Source organism: Haliotis cracherodii, unplaced genomic scaffold, assembly GCF_022045235.1.
Source record: "Haliotis cracherodii isolate W230 unplaced genomic scaffold, xgHalCrac1.p SCAF_4, whole genome shotgun sequence".
NCBI lineage: Eukaryota > Metazoa > Mollusca > Gastropoda > Lepetellida > Haliotidae > Haliotis > Haliotis cracherodii.
This window is the reverse complement of record NW_027266297.1, coordinates 31469138-31491031: the sequence shown is the minus strand read 5'-3', so window position 1 is coordinate 31491031 and position 21894 is coordinate 31469138. Positions and strand designations below refer to the sequence as shown.

The 21894-nt window shown below is 40.3% G+C and overlaps 1 protein-coding gene across 15 annotated transcripts in view; it reads right to left on the bottom strand.

Annotated features, from left to right (window-relative positions):
* Nucleotides 1–21894, bottom strand: part of LOC139480549 (focal adhesion kinase 1-like) — a 169184-nt gene that overhangs the window by 101220 nt on the left and 46070 nt on the right. Inside the window, exon 1 of one of the 15 annotated variants that reach the window (XM_071263657.1) lies at nucleotides 17025–18165. The exons of 13 other annotated variants lie outside the window; for them this stretch is intronic. In XM_071263657.1, the coding sequence (XP_071119758.1) occupies nucleotides 17025–17168 (144 nt within the window). In that variant the 5' untranslated portion in view covers nucleotides 17169–18165. Of the gene's footprint in view, nucleotides 1–9503; nucleotides 9693–17024; nucleotides 18166–21894 lie in introns of those variants that run through there. One more of the 15 variants, XM_071263663.1, reaches the window with a different exon arrangement.

The following is a 21894-nucleotide window of genomic DNA, read 5'->3' as shown; positions in this document are numbered from 1 at the left end:
CCACACTCAGCAATATTCCAGCTATACGGCGGTCTGTAAATAATTGAGTCTCGAACAGACATTCCAGTGATTTACATCATGAGCATAAATCCACACAATTGGGATACGATGACATACATCAACCAAGTCAGCGAGCCTGACCACCGGACCCCATAAGTCGCCTCTTATGACAAGCATTATAAGTCGCCTTTTATTGCAAGCATGGGTTGCTTAAGACCTATTCTACCCTGGATCTTCACAGGTCTCTCGAATTAGTGGCTCTTTAGAGCAATGTAGCCTGTATCAAAACAACAGCAACTACACTTGATATCTGGATTGTATGTACTCCAGCAATATTCCAGCTATATGATGGCGGCCCAGAGAGAAAATCAATCCTAACAAAACAAATCAGAGATTGATATCATGAGCAGTCTCCCATAAGATCAGGGTATGATGACAAGAACTGTCACCAGCCTGACCACCTTGTATAACAAGCAGAGGCTGCCAGGGACCTTCTCTGGCCTCGATTCTCCACAGGGGGCTTGGCAGAGTGAGTGTTTGAACAGGTGAATGGTGCTGTTTTTGTTAACACAATGTGCAGCTGGTACACATACCAGGTCTGATGCAGAAATAGCAGCAGCACTCATCTGACTCGGTTACCCCTCCACACATCAATGCTTATTTTCTGTTTATCATCCTTATCATAAAAATATTGATTGTAATCAACTTCATAACCATGGCTGCATATATAGAGGACCAATGATAAGTATTACCGTATTCGACGTAATAAGCACCCCGCTCTAATAAGCGCCCACGGCGATATTTGCTAATATATTGGCTAGTAAACAATCCCAATTAGCACGCCTTCCAATTGATCAATGTACACAAGACTTAGTTATTCGTGTATAATACCCACTCATGTATTATATGCACCCTTAATCATGGGCAATTAAATTGTGGAAAAATATATCTGTCGTATATAAACATTTCAGGCTGTCAGCATAAACCACGAAATTTACGATCTTTCAACTCTGTTTTTTTTCACCAAAATAATATTCTAATAAGAGCCCCCTATTTCTAATTTTGAGAGTGCGATAGGCGATTACTACGTTGAATACGGTATATCTAAAGTCGAGGGGTCCTTATCACAACCCTAACATGAAAGGTGGTGATACAGGTGGTCCATAGATTCATATACTATTACTAGGGGAAAAACTTCAAGAACCCCAGGACCCCTTAATTTTGAAACAGTGAAGGTCTTTTCTTAGACTCACATCGAGTCTCTAAAATGAACTTCTTTTTGAAAAAAGCAGTTGTTAAATTATAGTTATATAATGTAATAAAAAGGAGCCGAGAGACTTTCTTCACTTTCAGATACTGCAGTAATCTAGACTTGCCAAATATTATAGACTTGCATGGGCTGTATTAGATATATTTGTTTCAGGGTCTGTATGACAAGTATTTTCTTGATGATTCAACTTCTGAACATTATTACATCCAGTTCATTGTTCACCAGTTTATCAACTACTTGGCAACCATCTCGCATTATCCTAAAAAAATGGACATTATTTAGAAGATGCTTGTGGCTGCCTATTCCATGTATTCTATCAATATGTACAAAAAAGACATGATTATATCAAATTTTCAAATAAGAAATGATACAGAATAAACAGGTCTAATTCCTTTTTTCACAGTATTTCTTATTGTTCTTGGCCAGTGAGACCAATGATGCTGACTACATGGCAAGGTGAAATGGGGTTTTACACTGCATACAAGATTACTTCACTTACATATAGCAACACAATGTTCAGGTGCATTTACTATTCCGACCTAATGCCAGTTTTATAGTGCTAGCCCACCGAGATACCATTCCACAGATTAAAAACAGATACCTATTAAGACACAGTATACTGACTCTGAGCTGACCAATCCTTGTTCGAGCCCCTTCATGTCGATCACCAGGCAGGGTAAAAACAAGTACATCTTTTTGCTGGCATGGCGCAGCCAGGGATCAAACCTACAACCTTCCACTCAAGACTCCATGCAATGAATAGACAGGCAATTATCCTGAGAACAATGTCAAATTGTCTTCACTGTGCTTGTCTCTAAAGCTTCAGGACCTTGTTACCATGTAATCTTTCCACACAGAGATAGAAAGCATGACTTACAACATGTACACACTCCAAGACTTCCACCAGATCACCTGGAGGCATGAAGATAAGATTATCAGCAAAAAGTCACAGCCCAAACCCGAGTTCCTTGATATCTTAGTAAGTGGGGCTAAGGTTACATCGAAAACACACACAGCCACAATCAACCCCAAAACACTAGTCCAGTGATAGTCCTGTGTGGGTGAAACTTTGCACCCACAAACAAGGCTACAGGGATCACATTTCATCTTATACTCAGGGGACCTTCAACAGGTTCAAGAATGAGCAACCAAATCAGTTATTATAGAACGTTGTGCACCGTACAGAAATCTGTGGGAACATGCAGGGGGAAGTCCAGGATTCAGAAATAATGGCACTTTCTGGAAGTGAATGATAGAGTAATAGCACATATTGTTTGACAAGACCCTTGGTATATAATCAATGTCTGGGCACAGGTAGTCTGTCTTACAGACCCTGATACATTTATATCAACTACAGCCCATGCAAGTCTATAATGTTTGGCAAGTCTAGATTACTGCAGTATCAGAATCACTGGGCTCCCTTTTTATTAGATTTTTATTTTCTGCATGATATGTTCATTTCAGAGACTATATGTTAGTCTAGGGCACATGTATCAATGAATTTGATGTTGGTTTGTTGCTTAACGCCGCACTCAGCACTATTCCAGCTATATGATGACATCTATAAATAATCAAGTTTGGACTAGACAATCCAGTGATTGATATCATGAGCCTGAAAACCCAATCCTGCTAGTCGCCTTTTACGGCAAGCAATAAAGTGGAACGAGAGAATTAAGTCAACCTGAAGATATTAACTGAAACGAAATCAGAGCACGAAGTCAAAAAGCACAAATGTCAAGGCAGCATATACTTGGTTCTGGCTTGGTCTGTTTTTACTATGTTTAATTGACAGTATGGCCTTTCATTCACCCTCACACATGTGGCATAGGTGTTAACAGTTGCAGCTCTTAAAGGGGATCTAGGCTTTGGTAACATGGCAATCCCAACCAGTTTCATTCCGGTCCTTGGTCTGTCTGCTTACACACATGCTATGGTTTGTATTAGTCTAGAAGTTAATAATCACCTCTAATCCACAGACACTGTCTTAATGTCACACAGTGCACTTGGTACTTGGACTATAGAAAAAGTGTCCCTTTAACACAGTAGTAACTGATCATGCTAAGAGAGTGAGTAGGTTTAACAGAGCTTTGGACAGAATTTCATTTACATCACAGCATGTCAGTTTGATGTGGGAGGAAAGCCCAAAGTGATGCAGGTCTTGGACCTTTACCTTTTGTTGAATCCCACAAACACAGGTATGGCGCAGACAAACCTAGAAACATAATCGGGGCGATTCTGGAATTCAAATCCCTGGTCACACATTTATGGGATGCAACTCTGCACAATGAATTGTAGGGAGAAACTGTAAAGACACGAATTACCATTCAAGCTGTTTCAATACTTGTAATGCAAAACAGTATTAGTTGGATTTATTCTGTTGCATATAACATTTTTACTTGCTTCAAGACATTAATCTGAACATTATCATGATTATCAACTCAACCAGTCATTTATTTGCACAGTTTACATCTTTAGCACCCATTCTCATCCCAACGTGTGAGCCATACACGTTAAGAAAACAAAGTGAATTCATATCAATTTCGGGCCCTGGTTTATTCACCACATATTCAGGAAGTGATAAATGCAGTGTCACAATCCAGCCGGGGGTAAAATTGAATTGAACCAACTGACATTTCATTGTAAAGTGGCCCATCTCTGCACTGACTTAGGAAGGAGAACTGGCCAGGAAGGAGCGGGGAGGGAACCTCAGCCCATGTGAACACAGACATGCTACTCCCCATCAAGACTGAGTCAACACATCTGCTGGGCACACGCAGTCCCAGTCTACTGATAATATGCTTATGATCAAACAACAGACAAATGTTAACCACATCAAGGCTAGGAGAGATAGGTGAGTGAGTAAGTTGGGGTTAACACAGCTTTGAAAATTACTTCATTTATCATGGCGTATCAGCTCAATTAGACTAACATATAGTCTCTGAAATGAACATATACAGAAAAAAACAGTTGTTCAGTTATCTTAATAAAAATCTAATAAAAAGGGAGCCCAGTGATTCTCTTCATTTTCTAGACTTGCCAAACATTATAGACTTGCATGGGCTATTGTTGATATAAATGTATCAGGGTCTGTAAGACAGGCTACAGCTCAATATGGGAGGAAAGCCTGAAGTGATGCAGGTCCTTTGTCTATTTGGTGAAACCCATTAACTCAGTTATGGTTCTGGCAAGCAAGAATGTTAATCATAATCTCAACCTACAATCTTAGATGCTGGCACAAAAAAGGAACACACCTCCACACAGATAATATTGTCACCTTAGATGACTGAGATAGCCCCAGGGATAAATGAACTGTTACTGATTCCCAGAATGTCTGGAGAGGTACTTGTGTTCACTGGCTATACTGTTGGTCTAGATTTGGATGGTCTCACTAATGGTCTCTGGGAAACTGGGTTGCTTTCTCGGTCAGTGTTTCAAGATTGAAATAGATCAGTAAACTTGTGTAGCAGATGAGGAGAGTGATCCTGGGATTACCCATCACCTGAGTGTTAGCAGTTCACAAAGAAAATCAACAGTTAAGAACATACCAATTTTACAAACTATGAGTGAGTGAGTGAGTTTGGTTTAACGTCGCTCTTAACAGTATTCCAGTTTTACCGTGGCGTGTCAGCTTAATGTGGGAGGACAGCCCGAAGTGATGCAGGTCTCAGACGTTTACCACTTCGGTGAACCCCATGAGTACGGGTATGGTGCTGACAAACCTTGAAACATAATCGGGGCGAACCGGGATTCGAACCCACAATCATAGGTTTCTGGCGTGCCCAAGGGACGCATCTCTGCACAGCGAATCACGGCGCCTTAGACGACTGGGCCACCCATGCCCCTACAAATTCTGAAGAGATAATAATTTTCTAAACAATTATTGCATGATATTACACTCAGTATTCCACATTTGATGAAACAAATAAACTGCATTAATATTTTAGAATTTAAATGGAGTCTTTACAGATAAATACACACATGAAGGCTGTTAATTTAACATAAAGCTAAAGAGTTAGACAGGTACATTGTAGTACCATGGATGGCCAAATCAACTGGATACCAATTTTTTCAATTGCTTTCTACGTAAATCATAATTGAGGCACTTGGATCCATTCCTAACATAGAAGCCCCCCAGGCAGTCAGTTGAAGTTGCAGACATTGTGTTTCTCAACACTTGGATCAAATGTTTTGCAACTTCATCGGTTGGTAACATGTGCAATGACCTTAGTGAGACACATCTCATCACGCTTCCTGTCACATTGTAACAATTCCATATTTGACACTATCAAGAACTCTCAAACAAGCAGAAATTACCATGACAACAGTGAAATCTCCAGACATTGCCAACTTAACATAGATGACACCAGTTCGAGAGTAAATCTTTTCAAAGATGGACTTTGCATGAACCCTTAAAATATCCTCCTGCTCCTCCATAAGGGGTTAACCATCACATGCACACATGCACATTCCACAAGGGAATAATAGATGTGGCCTGAACTTTGAGCATTGGCCTTGTGGGGCTGGTTGAGATGCCTGGATCTCTGCAGGAGATAAAGACTTCCCCTCCAACTTTCATCTCTTGTCCTTAAAGGTGGCACAAGTCTATATAGCACCGATAGAGAGATTCCCTGGCCTCTTTACTGACACAGCCAGCAGTGAGGGTAGAATACAACAATTCAGCAATGTAATTGAATGTACATAAACTTCAGGTGCTAACGTTTTAGGTGAAAGATTATGCTGTTGGAAAATTATGGGGTCGAGTAGTGCTTGGCATTTTTTTGAAATTGTGCCAAACATGAAAGGTAAACTTTCAGAAAATAACATCAAAGTAAGCTGTGGCTGTCGGTTTCAACAAGTCATCACACATAATTTGATTTTGTCCAGAGTGACGGGTTCAGAAACAGATTACAAGTTCTATACCAAGTTTGAATATATAGTATTTAAATAATCGTTTTGAGTGAGTGAGTTGGTTTTAATGCCGCTTTTATATCACGTGTCAGCTTAACGTGGGAGGAAAGCCCGAAGTGATGCAGGTCTCATACTTTTATCACTTTGGTGAAACCTAGAAACATAATCGGAGCGAACCGGGATTCGAACCCACAATCATAGGTTTCTGGCATGCCAAAGGGACGCAGCTCTTCACAGCAAATCATGGCGCCTTGGATGACTCGGCCACCCGTGCCCCCACCAAACCAAGAAGAATCCCAGACGGAAACATGTAAATGACCATGTTCCTCATTATCTTGCACCTGGTTCCTTTCTGAATGCAAGACATATTGCATTTCTACTTCCTTGACAAGAATATTTCCGTGCTGTCAGCCATGATGGCCTCTATTACCTAATACATCAACTGGCAAACAACATCTGAACGTGTAAAAAAAGATAAGAATTAAAGCTGAATTTCCACATGTTTCCACAACCCAGGTCTACTGTGCCTTTCTGTGTACTCCACCATAGGGAATGAGTAAGTGAGTACACAAGTCTGGTTTTACACTAATCATTTCTAGAAGAAACTACTAGTTTAACAGATTTGTTTTGTGAATTGAATCTTCATTATTTATATTGATATTGGTGTCCATCTTAGGTTCACAAATGTTGAGTGAGTGAGTGAGTGAGTTGGGTTTAACGCCAAATTAGAACAAACCTGATTGTCGTTGTACAAAACAACCTTAGAGTTGCGACTGCCATAAGTCTATGTGAGGATATGGGAGTTACGATCAACTTAGCGCTAAGACCGCTTTGTACAACGGCACCCTGGACTAACATTTAGTTGAAATATTTTTTAAAGAATTTTGTTGTTGTCAAATTGTCTTTTAATACAGCATTTCTTCAATATAGATGGAAGAAATGTAGATGGCAATTCTCACATGTTCAATCTGAATGAGAGAATACACTAATGAGATGGTGCTGGAAACTGTGTGCATCATTAGAGCGCCAGATTTCACCACAACACAACAATCACAACAATGAAGGGACAGGTCCAATACAAGGGCACAACCTTGACCACAGGGGCTGTCCCAAACAAAGACAAACCATATAATTTCTGTTCCTATCTGATTACAGTTTCCTACTGGTTGAGGGCAGGCAGGCACTTCTTATCTCTTCCTAACAGCCCTAGGAAGTGATTCATACACCTCAGAATACCATGGATAGCCCACATACACTTTCTGCATCATAGTAATCCATGTTCCTGGTAAACAGGCCCTATCTTGCATCTGCTATATATATGAAAGAGTATCAATGAACTCAGGGGTAAGAAACAGAGATAGTGGGTTGTTCTTAAAAAGTGAAAAGTGAAACGTCTGGGAAGAATTTCAGGTATTTTGATCAATGATAACCTTTAAGAAAAAACAGATGAAATACCAACTTTATTCCTCACAGTGACTTTGTTGGTGATATTTCACTGACATTTCATTGCTGAGCTGATTTTACAAACATGAAAAAGAAAATGAATTACAAAACGATGAAATGTTAAACCATTTGTACCTTGGGAAGAAAATACAAATTTACTCTTTAAATATGTTTAGAGAATTTTTCAAATATAACTTCCAATGAAAGTTGTCGGCTTCTTTCGCGAAGGGTATTACTCTGACACAAGTGAAGACATACAGACAATGTTAGACAACCATTCTCTCTTCAAGAATGCAATCCTCTAGCATGGAGAGTGAAGCTTTTACACAAAAACATGTCATAAATCATTTACACACATCTTGGGTACAAACTGTAAATACACAAAACCCATCCATCATGACATTATTTCAATTGCACAATCCTACCTTACGTGTCTGGCAGCAAAAAATGGACAAAAGCGAACCAAAAAATGGATCGTCCTCCATACAGAACTGTCGCTGGCTCAGTGAGCTGAGAAGCGAAAGAACTAGTGATTCTTCTTGTGGGACCTCATCTCTTCAAACTAGGCATGTTACAATTTTATCTACTTCAGCGTCTTACAATTTGGCAGCTGTTTGGACAATCAAGAGTGCAGCGTCTAGCATCACTATCACTTCACACAGAGTGGCGAGGTTAGCATGCTTCACTTGAGATATGCACAAATTATATGTATGATAAGTCCCCTACAGAAATGGAATACAGAAGTGGATAAAAGATGAAGGTGTGATTGGACTTTCGCTCTCTCCAGCTCTCGACCCTCCATGCTTTTTGTCAGGTTTGTATTTAAACTTCAAATCTTTTAATTGAGACCAAGATAACATGGATGACAACCTGTTACGCAGCTGGATTAGACGCAGAGTGAGTGAGTGAGTGAGTGGATTAGGTGCAGAGTGAGTGAGTGAGTGAGTGAGTGGTTTGGTTCAGAGTGAGTGAGTGCGTGAGTGAGCGAGTGGATTAGGTGCAGAGTGAGTGAGTGAGTGAGTGAGTGGTTTGGTTCAGAGTGAGTGAGTGCGTGAGTGAGCGAGCGAGGTTTAATGCTGCTTTGAACAGTATTCCAGTTATATCACGGCGTGACAACTTAATTTGGGAGCAAAGGCCGAAGGGACAAAAAATTTGGTCTTGATGCCAGTACGTTACCAGAAAAAAAGATTTCATGTGAAGTTCTTCCTAATAAGGATCAAACAATACACCAAAACTCTGATGCACCGCGATATGTGGCCTTCGAAATGATACATGATACAGAAATATGGACCTATATCATGATACAAAACGATACAAAATATGTATTTTTTTCACTTTGTTACAAAAGAAAACTCTGTCCAAATAGGAATAACTGTGATCTTGCAAACCAAACCATGTCCTACAAAGCAGCTGTTTGGTTTCTCTGGTTTTTTTTGTGATGGAAGAAAGAGAGTGTCTCCATTTTTCCGCTCATCTGAAATACACGAGTATTTCAGTTCACATGGTTCATGGCCTTTGCGTTGTAATTCTGGCGTATATAGATCGTATATTGACTTGTGTCAAGATTCATATCGTGTTGTCATTCATATCGTGTTGTTGTCTTCAGTATGGTTGCACCCCTGCTTCCTAACCTCCCCCTCTACCAACAGAAAGTGTGGACATACAGGCCGTTTCCCCATCATCACCTCCCAGAAGTATGATCAGACTGTAAACACCAACCTGTCAAAACATCACTACAAGCCAAAGTCTGATGTAAAGAACAACCTTCCATGCTAGAGTATCACAAAACAAGCACAACATTGTAATAGAAACAATAGCATATCCCCACCTTCTGACCCCTACTCAACTCATTTGAATGTCGAAAACACATTACACTACAAACCTGTCCAAACCCAATCACTTCAATCTGCTCCAAGCCAAAATCCCGAAAGGTGATACATCCTCAAAACATTGCCATATCCTTGAAACAATAGTAGATCCAACACCAGCGACTTTCCCACCACTGGGGCTGTCAACAGTGAGTTCCGTCCTCCCACCTGACTGTATTCACCTAGAGCTGCACACCACCCTACAGCACTGTAACAATGGCGGGGAACGAAAATGCCCAGAATGCTGTTTGAAGCTTGATGCAGTCTGGTGAACTCATTTCTTAGCGTAAGTTGTAAATACATCTGAGAAAACAGAGTCAATGTGCATGTAGATTCAGTCTCCTCACCTTGCTACGTCATACCCTCTTACCCCCAACTCAAAACATCCCCTGTGTATTCCAGAATGGTTGGCACTCAAGCTGATTAACCAACAGTCAGGAGGTAATTGCATCTCACTCCTCTGTTTCCAGACTCGATTTGGACATTTGGATTGAATAATGTTGTTATAGTAACGGTACTGGTAAATTATTTCAATGAAATTGAAATGCCTTCTGCCTTTGTTGAAAGTTAATTGTCAAGGTGTAAGGAAAACGCTATCCTCAGCATCGATGATAAAACACATCTAACATGTCCAGGTATTGACATTCCTCAAGACTATGACCATAAATCTGCAATGACTGCAGCAGCCACAAGTGTTGAATGCAACATAATCATTTGTTTATTGTCATGAAGATGAAGAGACTCTCGTAAATAAAAGAGACTCCTGAGTTTGAAGTCATGAACATTCCATCAAAAGGATATTTGGTGGTTCAACATGTCTTCCATCTGGAATCTTACAAAAGAATGAGCGACCTTGACCTTGAATGTTTTTATTTGTGCCTTATTCTGATCTATGGGCTGTCAAATGTGCTGATACAGAAGCAAATAGTCAGTAAAGTGAACTTTTGACCATCACTATCCTCCCTTTTATCTTTATTTGAGGTATTCTTGGAGCAGAATGTTCAGATTATGTGGCCAAGTGCAGATGTAGATGGAACTCTGTATCAATGTTTTCGGCTGGCTGCACACAGTATGGTTTCACTTTCCTATGCATGAGTGAGTGAGTGAGTGAGTGAGTGAGTGAGTGAGTGAGTGAGTGAGAGAGATATTTCTAAGCTTATTCAGCATGTAACACCAATAATGTTTTTAGAAATTGTACTGTGTAAGGTATCAAATTCACTGCTTATTGATTTACTAGACATGACCAAGCATAGAATATTAAAGTAGTATTTAAAAGATACCAGAACATGCAACGGTAATCAATCAGAAACATATATGAACCTTAAATATTCAATTTGGTCTTTAAACAACCACCTTTGTATCACAACCAAAGCCATTTTATGTCCCAACTAGAGTACCCTAACCCTAAATGGACAAAGACTCCATGATCAGTCACAGAATGACGGACTTCAGACGATCAAGACAACCAACTACAGCGCCGAAGATTATATAGGGCCTCAGTTCAAAAAGTGGTAATGCACTTAACCATGCATCAACCAAGCAGCATTATCAGAGCAGCATGCCCCTTCCAAGGGTTACCTTGATCAAATTCTTGTCTAAGCATGAAAAGTTCAGCTCCATCACCAACATCAGATCAGAGCCATGATGTGATTCCATACATTGCACATGCTGCAGGAAGCTGGAAACAGCCTGGCACTGGCAATGCATCAAACACACCTTCAGGACATATTGTTGGAGATTCCCAGCTATGGTAACTTTGTGCTGCATTCCCTTAGCGCTTGGTGCCTTTGGTGGTCAGGCACCACCTATCCCATTTGTCACTGGCAGAGCTTATCTGGTAATGAATGTTCCGGCGCTCCTGCGGCCCCTCTGCACTTGTAGAGTCCTTCTCATGTCTGTGAGGTAGCGTAGACATTCTTTCTTTTGTTTGTGTGTTTGAAATGTTGGGTGTGAGTGGTGAGTGTATGTTTCATGATATCGGAAACACAATTGGTGGTTGATAGATCGAGCAACAATGCCATCTCACACAATCTTCATGTCGACATTGTAACCACCAAACCCTCATGTCAGTTGGGAATCAAACCTAGACCTTTGGATTGACGGGTGAACGCTTTAACCAGTAGTCTTCACTGCTGACCCTTGATTTGATCAAGATGCAAGACTGCAGCCATTGTTCCCATGTTATCCAGCATATGTCTGTAGGTTCATGTCAATACTACCTTGTGCTGCAGTTGACCTATACCAGAGATATGTTTGGAAAGCAAAAGGGAAAAAAACGTTATTTTGCACAAATTGATCTGTGAAATGCGAGTAACCTACACTAGGACACAACATTAGTTATCACGATAAAACATGAACAGGGATATTTGTAATTCCAACTTGGGAATATTTTCTGACATTTGCTGCAGACTTGGAGCCAAATATCTGCCTCTGGGCAGGTCATGTTGAATTCCCTGGATACTATCACACGTGTTATGACAACTTTGAAGGAGTTTGTCCAACACAATGCTATGACATCTTCTGCCTGCTTGGTTTACATCGGAAGTGATCAGATCCTGAATTTCATACTTCAGTCACCAGACCAGAATGGCATGCACAACAACACATTACGTCAAGGAGCAATCAGAACACATATTACAAAAAACTTTTGTTTCAGATACAGTAATATGCCAGTGAACGAATGATAGGTAGGAATCAGTCTGTGTTCTTTCTGTGTCCATTTACCATCTTGAAATTTGAAGGCAATAAGGCTGATTATGACGTAATTCCTTATTTATTTCCTGAATTTACGAATGTCACAAAAATGTGAGATCTGGCAACAATAAATAAAAAAGTAGATTTTGAGGATAGGGCTATTGCATTTTTCATATTTCAGTTTGTTCAAACGAACTGTTCATAGGGTTCAACTACGATTCGAACACACAATCGAAGGTTTCTAGCGAGCCCAAGGGACACAACTCTGCAAAGTGAAATGTGGCGCCTGAGATGACTGGGCCACCCATTACCCATCATATAAAGGAATGAGGCAGCACATACGCAGACTTCTTTCTTTGATTGGTACTTGGGGACAACACAATCATGTCAGACAGGATTAGTACTGAAATGGATGAGGATGAAAATGTAACATTAATTTCCTTAAGCTTTATCTGAACCAACTATTGTGTGGGTCAAAGTAGAGCAAGTCTAGATGTCCCATGTATCATGCACGATGTAACCTTGAGTGCGTGAGTATGGTTTTACGCCGCTTTTAGCAATATTCCAGCAATATCACGGCGGGGAACACCAGAAATGGGCTTCACACATTGTACCCATGTCGGGAATCGAACCCGGGTCTTCGGCGTGACGAGCGAACGCTTTAACCACTAGGCTACCCGACCGCCCCAACAACACTGCTTTGAACAGTATTCCAGTTATATCACGGCATGTGGGCTTGATGTGGGAAGAGAGATGTAACCGAGAACCACAGTGGGTAGGTATACTGTAATGCTGTGTAGACTGTGCACCCTTCCATCGTTAACACTATGTGAAGCATCTCCTTATGGCTGAGATTCCTTCATATCATTCCACAGATCCCAGTAGCACTTGAGGTAGCTTATGTGCTAGAAAGGTCGTACCTTTATGATAGGTATCAGTCCAGTGTTTCAAACAAAGCACGGAAGTCATCACCCTACTATTCAACCTTAAAGATTGTGAGGGTCTCTTGATTCATCGGCAAACCTTAATTTTATATGCATTGACACTGGTACATTGTTCCCAATGACTAATCATAATTATTATCCACTCATAAAACGAAGAAGACTTGACCCCTGACACATTTCAACCCTAGACTTGCAGTGAGACACAAGGGAGACTTGACCCCCCACACATTTCAACCCTAGACTTGCACGGAGACACAAGGAAGACTTGACCCTTCATACATTTCAACCCTAGACTTGCACGGAGACACAAGGAAGACTTGACCCCTCACACATTTCAACCCTAGATTTGCAGTGAGACACAAGGGAGACTTGACCCCTCACACATTTCAACCCTAGACTTGCAGTGAGACACAAGGGAGACTTGACCCCCCACACATTTCAACCCTAGACTTGCACGGAGACACAAGGAAGACTTGACCCCTCACACATTTCAACCCTAGACTTGCAGTGAGACACAAGGGAGACTTGACCCCTCACACATTTCAACCCTAGACTTGCAGTGAGACACAAGGGAGACTTGACCCCTCACACATTTCAACCCTAGACTTGCACGGAGACACAAGGAAGACTTGACCCCTCACACATTTCAACCCTAGACTTGCAGTGAGACACAAGGGAGACTTGACCCCTCACACATTTCAACCCTAGACTTGCAGTGAGACACAAGGAAGACTTGACCCCTCACACATTTCAACCCTAGACTTGCACAGAGACACAAGGAAGACTTGACCCCTCACACATTTCAACCCTAGACTTGCAGTGAGACACAAGGAAGACTTGACCCCTCACACATTTCAACCCTAGACTTGCACGGAGACACAAGGAAGACTTGACTCCTCACACATTTCAACCCTAGACTTGCAGTGAGACACAAGGGAGACTTGACCCCTCACACATTTCAACCCTAGACTTGCACGGAGACACAAGGAAGACTTGACTCCTCACACATTTCATTCCAAGACTGTTTATCATTTATCAGTGCCCCAATTAGTACACATACAGAGCACCATAGCCTTGCTACAAGGCTGTACTAAGAAAAATCCATGGATGTGTAGTAATTCTATCCTCCTAATAGGCAAGTCTAGATATGTGGACAGTACTCCCATCTCTTTTGGGACAACTTGTTCTCATTACATGTATTTACATAATCTAGAACTTATGATTAAAACTAATAATTAGTGCCTTAGCGACTTGTTCAAGTCTTAGAGCACCAGTGCTACATCTCCAGACTGTATATATCTATGTCACAACAACTGTTGCTAATCCCCTGACAAATATAACATTTTATTGTAATCTTCCTATCAAAAATGTATTCAATATCAAATTATATTTCTGTTGATTAAGTAAGTCTAGATATTTATTTTTTATTCGTAAAGTTGGGTGCCTGGTGTGTTAAACTACTGAAATTATCCTTACACCCAACAATGTTGGTGTTGTGCGGAAATAATTAAAAACTCATTCAATTAGCCACAGCACTTCATATATCATATTATTATTATTCTTTAAAGATCATCTTTTTAGTGAAATTTGGCATTATATTTTCACTTACGATCTACTTGTCCATAAAACAAGAAAATAAATTAAGTCCAGCCTTATCAAGCCAAACAACAACAAAACAGTTCTATTCTACCACAGGAATAAGAAACTGTACCCCCCCCCCCCCCAAAAAAAATATTGACCCATGAATTTAAGGCCATATATATTCATGGGTAAATCAGCGTTAGAAATTGGCACTAGTCCTATAGACCTTACCAAACTGCCCAATAGTAAAGGTATCCTAAGGACTAGTAGAAATTGGCCCATTTTAAGGGTTTTTCTATATGTTATCATTATAAGGACTAGTGGACTGAAACTGTTGGTTTCTAACCCTGTAAATATACAGCTAACTTTTCCTTTGATTCTAGAGAGGGCAGTGAAATAAAAGTTCTTTCCAAGACCTGCCATGGTTTAAAGTGACCCACATTTCCAGAGATGGTAGTTGTAGATAAGCCTGTTCTCTGAGGCCAAGATGGGGATGATGGCCAGGGGCTACTGATGGCCACATCAAGAGAAAAGTGACACCAACTGTGGCCTGGTACCAATAAACAGACCCCACACATATGCATTAGTGTGAAATATTATACAAGTGAGAGTGGCCTTATCTTTGTCTGTGTGGTCAGTTGTAAGGGCAATGTGTCATTAAGAGCTACTAAACAGCATCCCCCTGAAGAACATAATTGAGGAAAATAAGCAACCACATCCCACGTTTATGTGTTTATTAGCATTGAGTTACAATTACATATACAGGAAACCATGACACTATCACTTTATGCCTTTCTTCTTCAAACATCTGAAATAATCTTAAAAGGGTTTATAAATTAATCTTCAAATTTGTATACATATTTATGATCATAATTTGTCTCTTGGAGTAAAACCATGTTTGTTAGATTTCTATACTTTCTTAAAACAACATAGCTGGATAAGATGTTCCTCCTGTTGACTTGTTGCCAATTAATTAAATTCTACATCTTGATTAATCCTCCAAATGAACCTTACATCATTAATGAATCCATTAATGCCAATATTTGATGTAACACACTTGTCTCACAGATCATAATCAGAGACCTTTATCTTCTTCAAAATATACACTGATGAACATTGCCAATAACTTTTAAACTTGTACAATTCATTCATATTGCAAGGGTGTTATCACATGTATTCTCATCTCATGTTTTCATGCATTTATTTTATGTATATATACCATGTTCTTTTTTCTGCACCATAAAAATGCCCTGTTATGGTTGCAAGTCCCAAGTGGGCGTTTTTGTACAATAAAAATTCTTCATTCTTGATTCTCACATGTAAATCAGATTCTCAAAAGTTTCTTACACAAGTACCAGATCCATTTGTCTGGCATCTTGAAAGCATCACAAATGAAACCATTAACTAGTCACATCTGAGACAGCTCTGTACAAAAACAGTTGACTCATGTGATGATGCAACACCCCCACTTTGATAAAAATTTTGCGGAAAATATTTTTCTCCCAGCATTCCTTGCAGTTGTCAGCATGCATGCGTTTACCCCTACACGTAACAGCGAAGAAGAAATCTAAGCTGCGTGAGAAGAAGCCGGCCCATCTCCAAACCTGTGTAATACACACAGATCCCACCCTCGCTCCATACTGGCCATCATTTGATGTATGGAACCGAAACCCCGTAGTCACCTGACAGAAAAAATAACTTACTCCTAAGCCATTCTTAATGGCCATCATACCTGGCATTGCTCAAATAGCAACGAGCTGCCTGATCCCGACTCCAAAATAATTTTCATTGATGTTGTTTTAAAATAAGTAATAAGGTTGAAACTGAAGTTGGTTGTTGTTTTCAGAATATGTAAAATGGATTTACCTTCAACCTAATTCATGAATATATTATTGAAATTTTCATTAACATTAATGTTTGGTTTGAAACAAAATTTGAGGCAAGAAAACTGGTAATCCATATTCATTAACTGACCTGCAGGTAAGATGGATTAAAGTGATAAGTCATCATGATCTAATCACTTCCTTAATTATGTAAGCCCTGATAATTCTAACACTCATACCTTATAAAGACAGCATTCTTATTTACATCCAATAATCTTCACCTGACGTGATCACCATTTGTCATAGGACAAGATACCATGTCATCGTGCCATTCACATGCCTCGGATACAAATCTTGAACCTTGTATAACAGTTATGGTTCTAGAAGATGGAATCAAAACACACAGTTGGTCAAACATGGCAGACACGATGAAGACAACTTGACATAAAAAACATAGCAGAATGACAAGATGTAAAACTGAGTGTACAATTACCCTGTGCCAGGAACCCAAGTTCTTGTCAGCGGGCATGTTGACAGGACTGCAGTACATCCTCTCTGGAGTGAATCCCGAAAGGAAGGGGTTATCCGAAACAAGTCTAATGCCAGGAGCACGAGCAGACGGCGGGAAGGCAGCCATTGCTGTGGTGTAGGTGTAGTACTGTGTGAGGATGAAGGAACCGTGTTATCAAGCACCACTCATCAGCATGGTAGATACACGACTCAGGGCAGAACAGTGCGATGAGTAACACCGGCAATGGTCATGACCGGAGATATTGTCTGTCAAACAACTCCGCTTCTCTAAGAGGAAGTAGGGTTATACATACAATACATACAATCCTTAAGTTTCACCCAGTATACGATAGGACATATCCCACTTGTGTGATTCTGTCTTCCTGCACGTCAGTGCGCCCCAGAGGACAATTCCGCCTACCAGAAATGTTCAATTGACACAGCACATCATCAGCAGGTTCTTCCAGACTGTATATAAACACAGAAGTTGCAAGCTGTAAATATTACTCCTAATCCAGTATAGATCTGTGTGTGGATTGATAGTTTTTTTCCTTCCTGCTCGTGCAATTGTGCATTAAACTACAGCAGACCACTTGTGATATTATCCAGACGTGAAACTTATCCATGTACAGTGGTATGCTGGAGCTAGTTAGGGAAATCCTCACTCCACACTTGAGATAGTATCTCCTCCCAGCCTGCCTTCCTCCCCTCCCTCAAACAACTGGTGGCAGCATGGACGACTACCTTGTCCAAGTTTTTGGTGTCAGAAGTGGGATATTATTACTTCTGCCTGCGCCATGAGTTAGTCATCTCTGATTATATAAGACCTAAACGCAGATGGTTCACATTAGAAGTAAACTCAGTGAATCTGAAACATGGGGCCAGCCTCTTCACACATCGGGAAGGCCTGACAGAAGTAGCAGACGCGACTAATGAAGATGCTGACTGCACCACCCTTACAGACAACTTCCTTCACCCACTATGCCCTTCTCTCTCTCCCATCCCAATGGCCACTGAGGCTAGTCAGCTGGGTGTAGGTCTCCCCTAGTCTAAGCCTCACTGAAACTTGACCCGTCTGCTACAGCATATAACCACTCTCACCTCTGGATCTTGCTTCTGGAATGCCACTCTGCCACAAACAAAATTAGTTTGACAGTGCATAAAATACAGAGATTGCCCGACTGGTTGGAATACCTAAACTGACACAATCAGTCTGTCAATATTTATCCCAAATCCACTGTTTCCAATCTTCCCTGATCATAATCCATTAGGCTGAAACACTTTATCTACTTTCACATCAAAAGTTTTGCAGTTACTCAACCACAAAACACATAAAACTGCACCAACCACAATGAAAGTCAAATCAATTAAGATCAGTGACCATTACAACTGAACATGTCATTCAAGTCCCCAAGAGAAAGCAGTGGGTCAATAGTCTACCTTTCCATGTCAGTGCCGATCACTACCATGGGGACTATTACCCATCGCATTAACAACTGCTGGGATGAAATCTCTTCGCAAACATGTGGATCACCTGAATGCTGCTGATGCATCGCTGATTCTCCAGGGTAGACAAGGCTGTTGTTTTCATAGATGTGCTGAATCCATATAGCATCATGTCGACAAGGGGAATGACCGATGCATGGCTGGTTCTGAAGATTCACCGCTGATGGTATTTGAGAAGTTCACGCATTGGGAGATGAATTGAAAACTGACTTTAGAAGGACAATGTCGCTTAATGCCATTTGTCTGGCTATAGAGTATTCTTGTGCAATGCATTCTGTTTAAGGATGTGAGCTAAAAGTGTCTGAAAAATTCTTGTATTAACATAGTTTCTTCTTGAATAATATTTCACACGTAAGACACTTCTGGGACAGTTTCCCATCAACATATGAAATCATGGACACACTCACAGTCCTGTACAATGATACTATAAAAGATTAAAATTGGTAAGCCTAGATGACTAAAATATGCAAGTCTAGATGATTCAAATAGGCAAGTCTAGATGACTAAAATAGGCAACTCTAGATTCAAATAGGCAAGTCTAGATGACTAAAATAAGCAAGTCTAGATGATTCAAATAGGCAAGTAGAGATGATAAAAATAGCTGAGTCTAGAAAATAATACGCAAGTCTAGATGATAATACTAGGCAAATCTAGATTGCTGTATTCCACAAATCAGAATGACGGAAAGGGCTTTTACAGAATGAAGTTTTTATTTCTTTTTAAACAGACAAATTCACACAGAATGATCCACTTAACATGCTTAAGGAATGAGCATGCTGAGAGATTGACGTAGACACATCCTATCCCACTTTATCCCACATCTCATCTCATCCTATCCTATCATTCTCTACACCGCATCCGCAACACAGTAACACTCAACTCACCAGTTGTTCACTGCATGGAACCTAGACGTGACACAAACTTTACCATTATCAGAACATATAATAGCCATGCACACCCACCCATCCCCCTGAATTTCAGCAGTACCAGGGAGGGCGTGGAGGGCAATGTCTGCCATTTGCAGGATGCTTGCTACGAGCGAGCGTGCTCGAAGACAGGTGGGGACCAACTATCTGCAGGCCTTCCTGACTCACACCAAAACAATGTGCTGATAATCAACTTGTTGTCTTTGGAAACCAAGCGTCTTCCACACGGGCCACAACAAAACATTTAGCCATCGGATCCTCGAGCGCCAGTGGGGAAGAGGGAGGAACCATCTTGTGTATATACACAACCTGACTGGTAGATGCCACAGTGGTAGTCATATAGGTTCAATGGCAGACGTCATCACGCTCATCTTCAGCAGGAGATCCGATTAATCATACGTGTAGAAACTAGATATGTTGGCTCTGTTGATGACGTCACTATTTCTCGCATATTATTTATGACTCAAAAGTTAAAGAACACATGATTTTTTTTATGGATATTATTCTGACATGGCCATGAAAAAAAAATTGGGTGTTCTATAAGTTCTTTTGAGTTGTACATACAATGACACCTTGCTAATCCCGACAGTACCATAAATGATATCATCTGGGTTACACAAATTTCTTAAAATATGATTCAAAAGTAATGTCTTTTGTACATACGTAAACATTTCAAACAGTGACTGTCCATAAATTGGGGTTACCAGAATAACAGTGTCCAGACCAACAGGGTTTAACTGTATACAGCTATGTCATATACAAGTGGAATGCACTACTTTTATTGAGGAAAGTGTGAGTGAACGCTGATCACAGCAAACTGCAAACCCTACAGCTGCATCACACCTGGATAGAAGGAAAGTCTCGGCCACACAAACCAATGAGGGTTTATGTCACATTCAAGATTATTGCACCTATATATAGTGGTGTGAGTGCGCGGCTGCTTGTACTAATTCAGATTTATGCTAGTTTTATAGTGCTTAGCCCAATAAAATACTGTGCTGAAGTTTAACATGGATAACCCAATCAGACACAGCACACTGACTCCAAGCCATCCAGTCCTTGTTTGAACCCCGAGCTGAGCACCAGTCAGGGTAACAACAAGTACCATCTTTTAACATCTTTGGATACGCATTGCATCCTTCCTGGTGGTACACCATCTTGAAACATTGTGACTATCTAGACCTACCTTAGTTGGTTCAACCAGTTGCAGGTATTGCCTAGCCCTCTAATGTTAAAGGAATCCTGAAGGCTAGACTAATGCTAAATATATGATATCGATAGAAACAAACAACTACATTTAAACTGAAAAGTAGCTGCAGTTAAATGGTTTCTCCTAAACCTGGGAAAAAAATCTTGAATTGCTTTAGTACGGCCTGGATGGAAGGGAAATAACATAGTTCAGGGGGGTTGCTTTTTGTTGTTGTCGTTTTTTGTTGTTTTTTTTGGGGGGGTGGGGGGTGGGGGGAATTGAGGCTGGGATGAAGGATGAAGCCATGGGGCTTCAGGGGTGCCCAGGTTAGTTTCTACTGCTGGTTCAATGGACCTATCCAGCTCAGACTCCCCCTCAAGGTCATAGAAGAAAGGGTAGCATCTGAATATAGAAATGTCATTCTGCTTCCATTAAATACTGCAATCAGATTTAAGTCAGTAGAAATAATAGGTGATATTTATTTCTATTACCTGAACAAACATTATCAGATGCTTTATAGTGTTTAGGACTTGTTGACCATTGTAAAATGAGGAATTATTTCATTGTCCTACACACAATCATGAAAGAGTCACACAATACTTTATTACAATACAAAGCCATGTAATAACAGTGTTATACCACATCAACACACACGTTATTACCTGTTGCCATAGAGCTGACAATACCACCATGTTTTGAAACTTCAACTTTATTATCATATGCACTGAAAGAATTCCCTTCCTAATATTCCTGTACAGACTCTAAAAAGAGTCACATGCATTCTAAGAGCTGTAATGGTCTTAACACCATGCAATAACGGTATTATTCCACATCAACACAAGACCTGGTACAGAGCTATCAATACAACAAAGTTCTAGCCCTGCTCCAAGGCTGTACTGAATGATAAGTCCATGGATGTATAGTAATTCTATCCTAATCATAGGTAAGTCTAGATAAGCAGACAGTAAGGACACCAGTCTTTCATCATGTTCATAGGGATAACTTGTTCTTATTATCTATATGATCTAGAAATTATTTATCAAACTACTCATTGCCTTAAGAGACTTGTGCAAGTCTACCATAGCTCTAACCTTCATAATCTCAAGCAACAATGGCCATTAGTTTGTTATATTATTAGTCAGAGAGTAGTGAAAAAATAGTTATTTTACATAAACCACTAGTCCAAAGCTGTAGACTAGTTGGATATGAACAATGGCATCTACCCACTACAG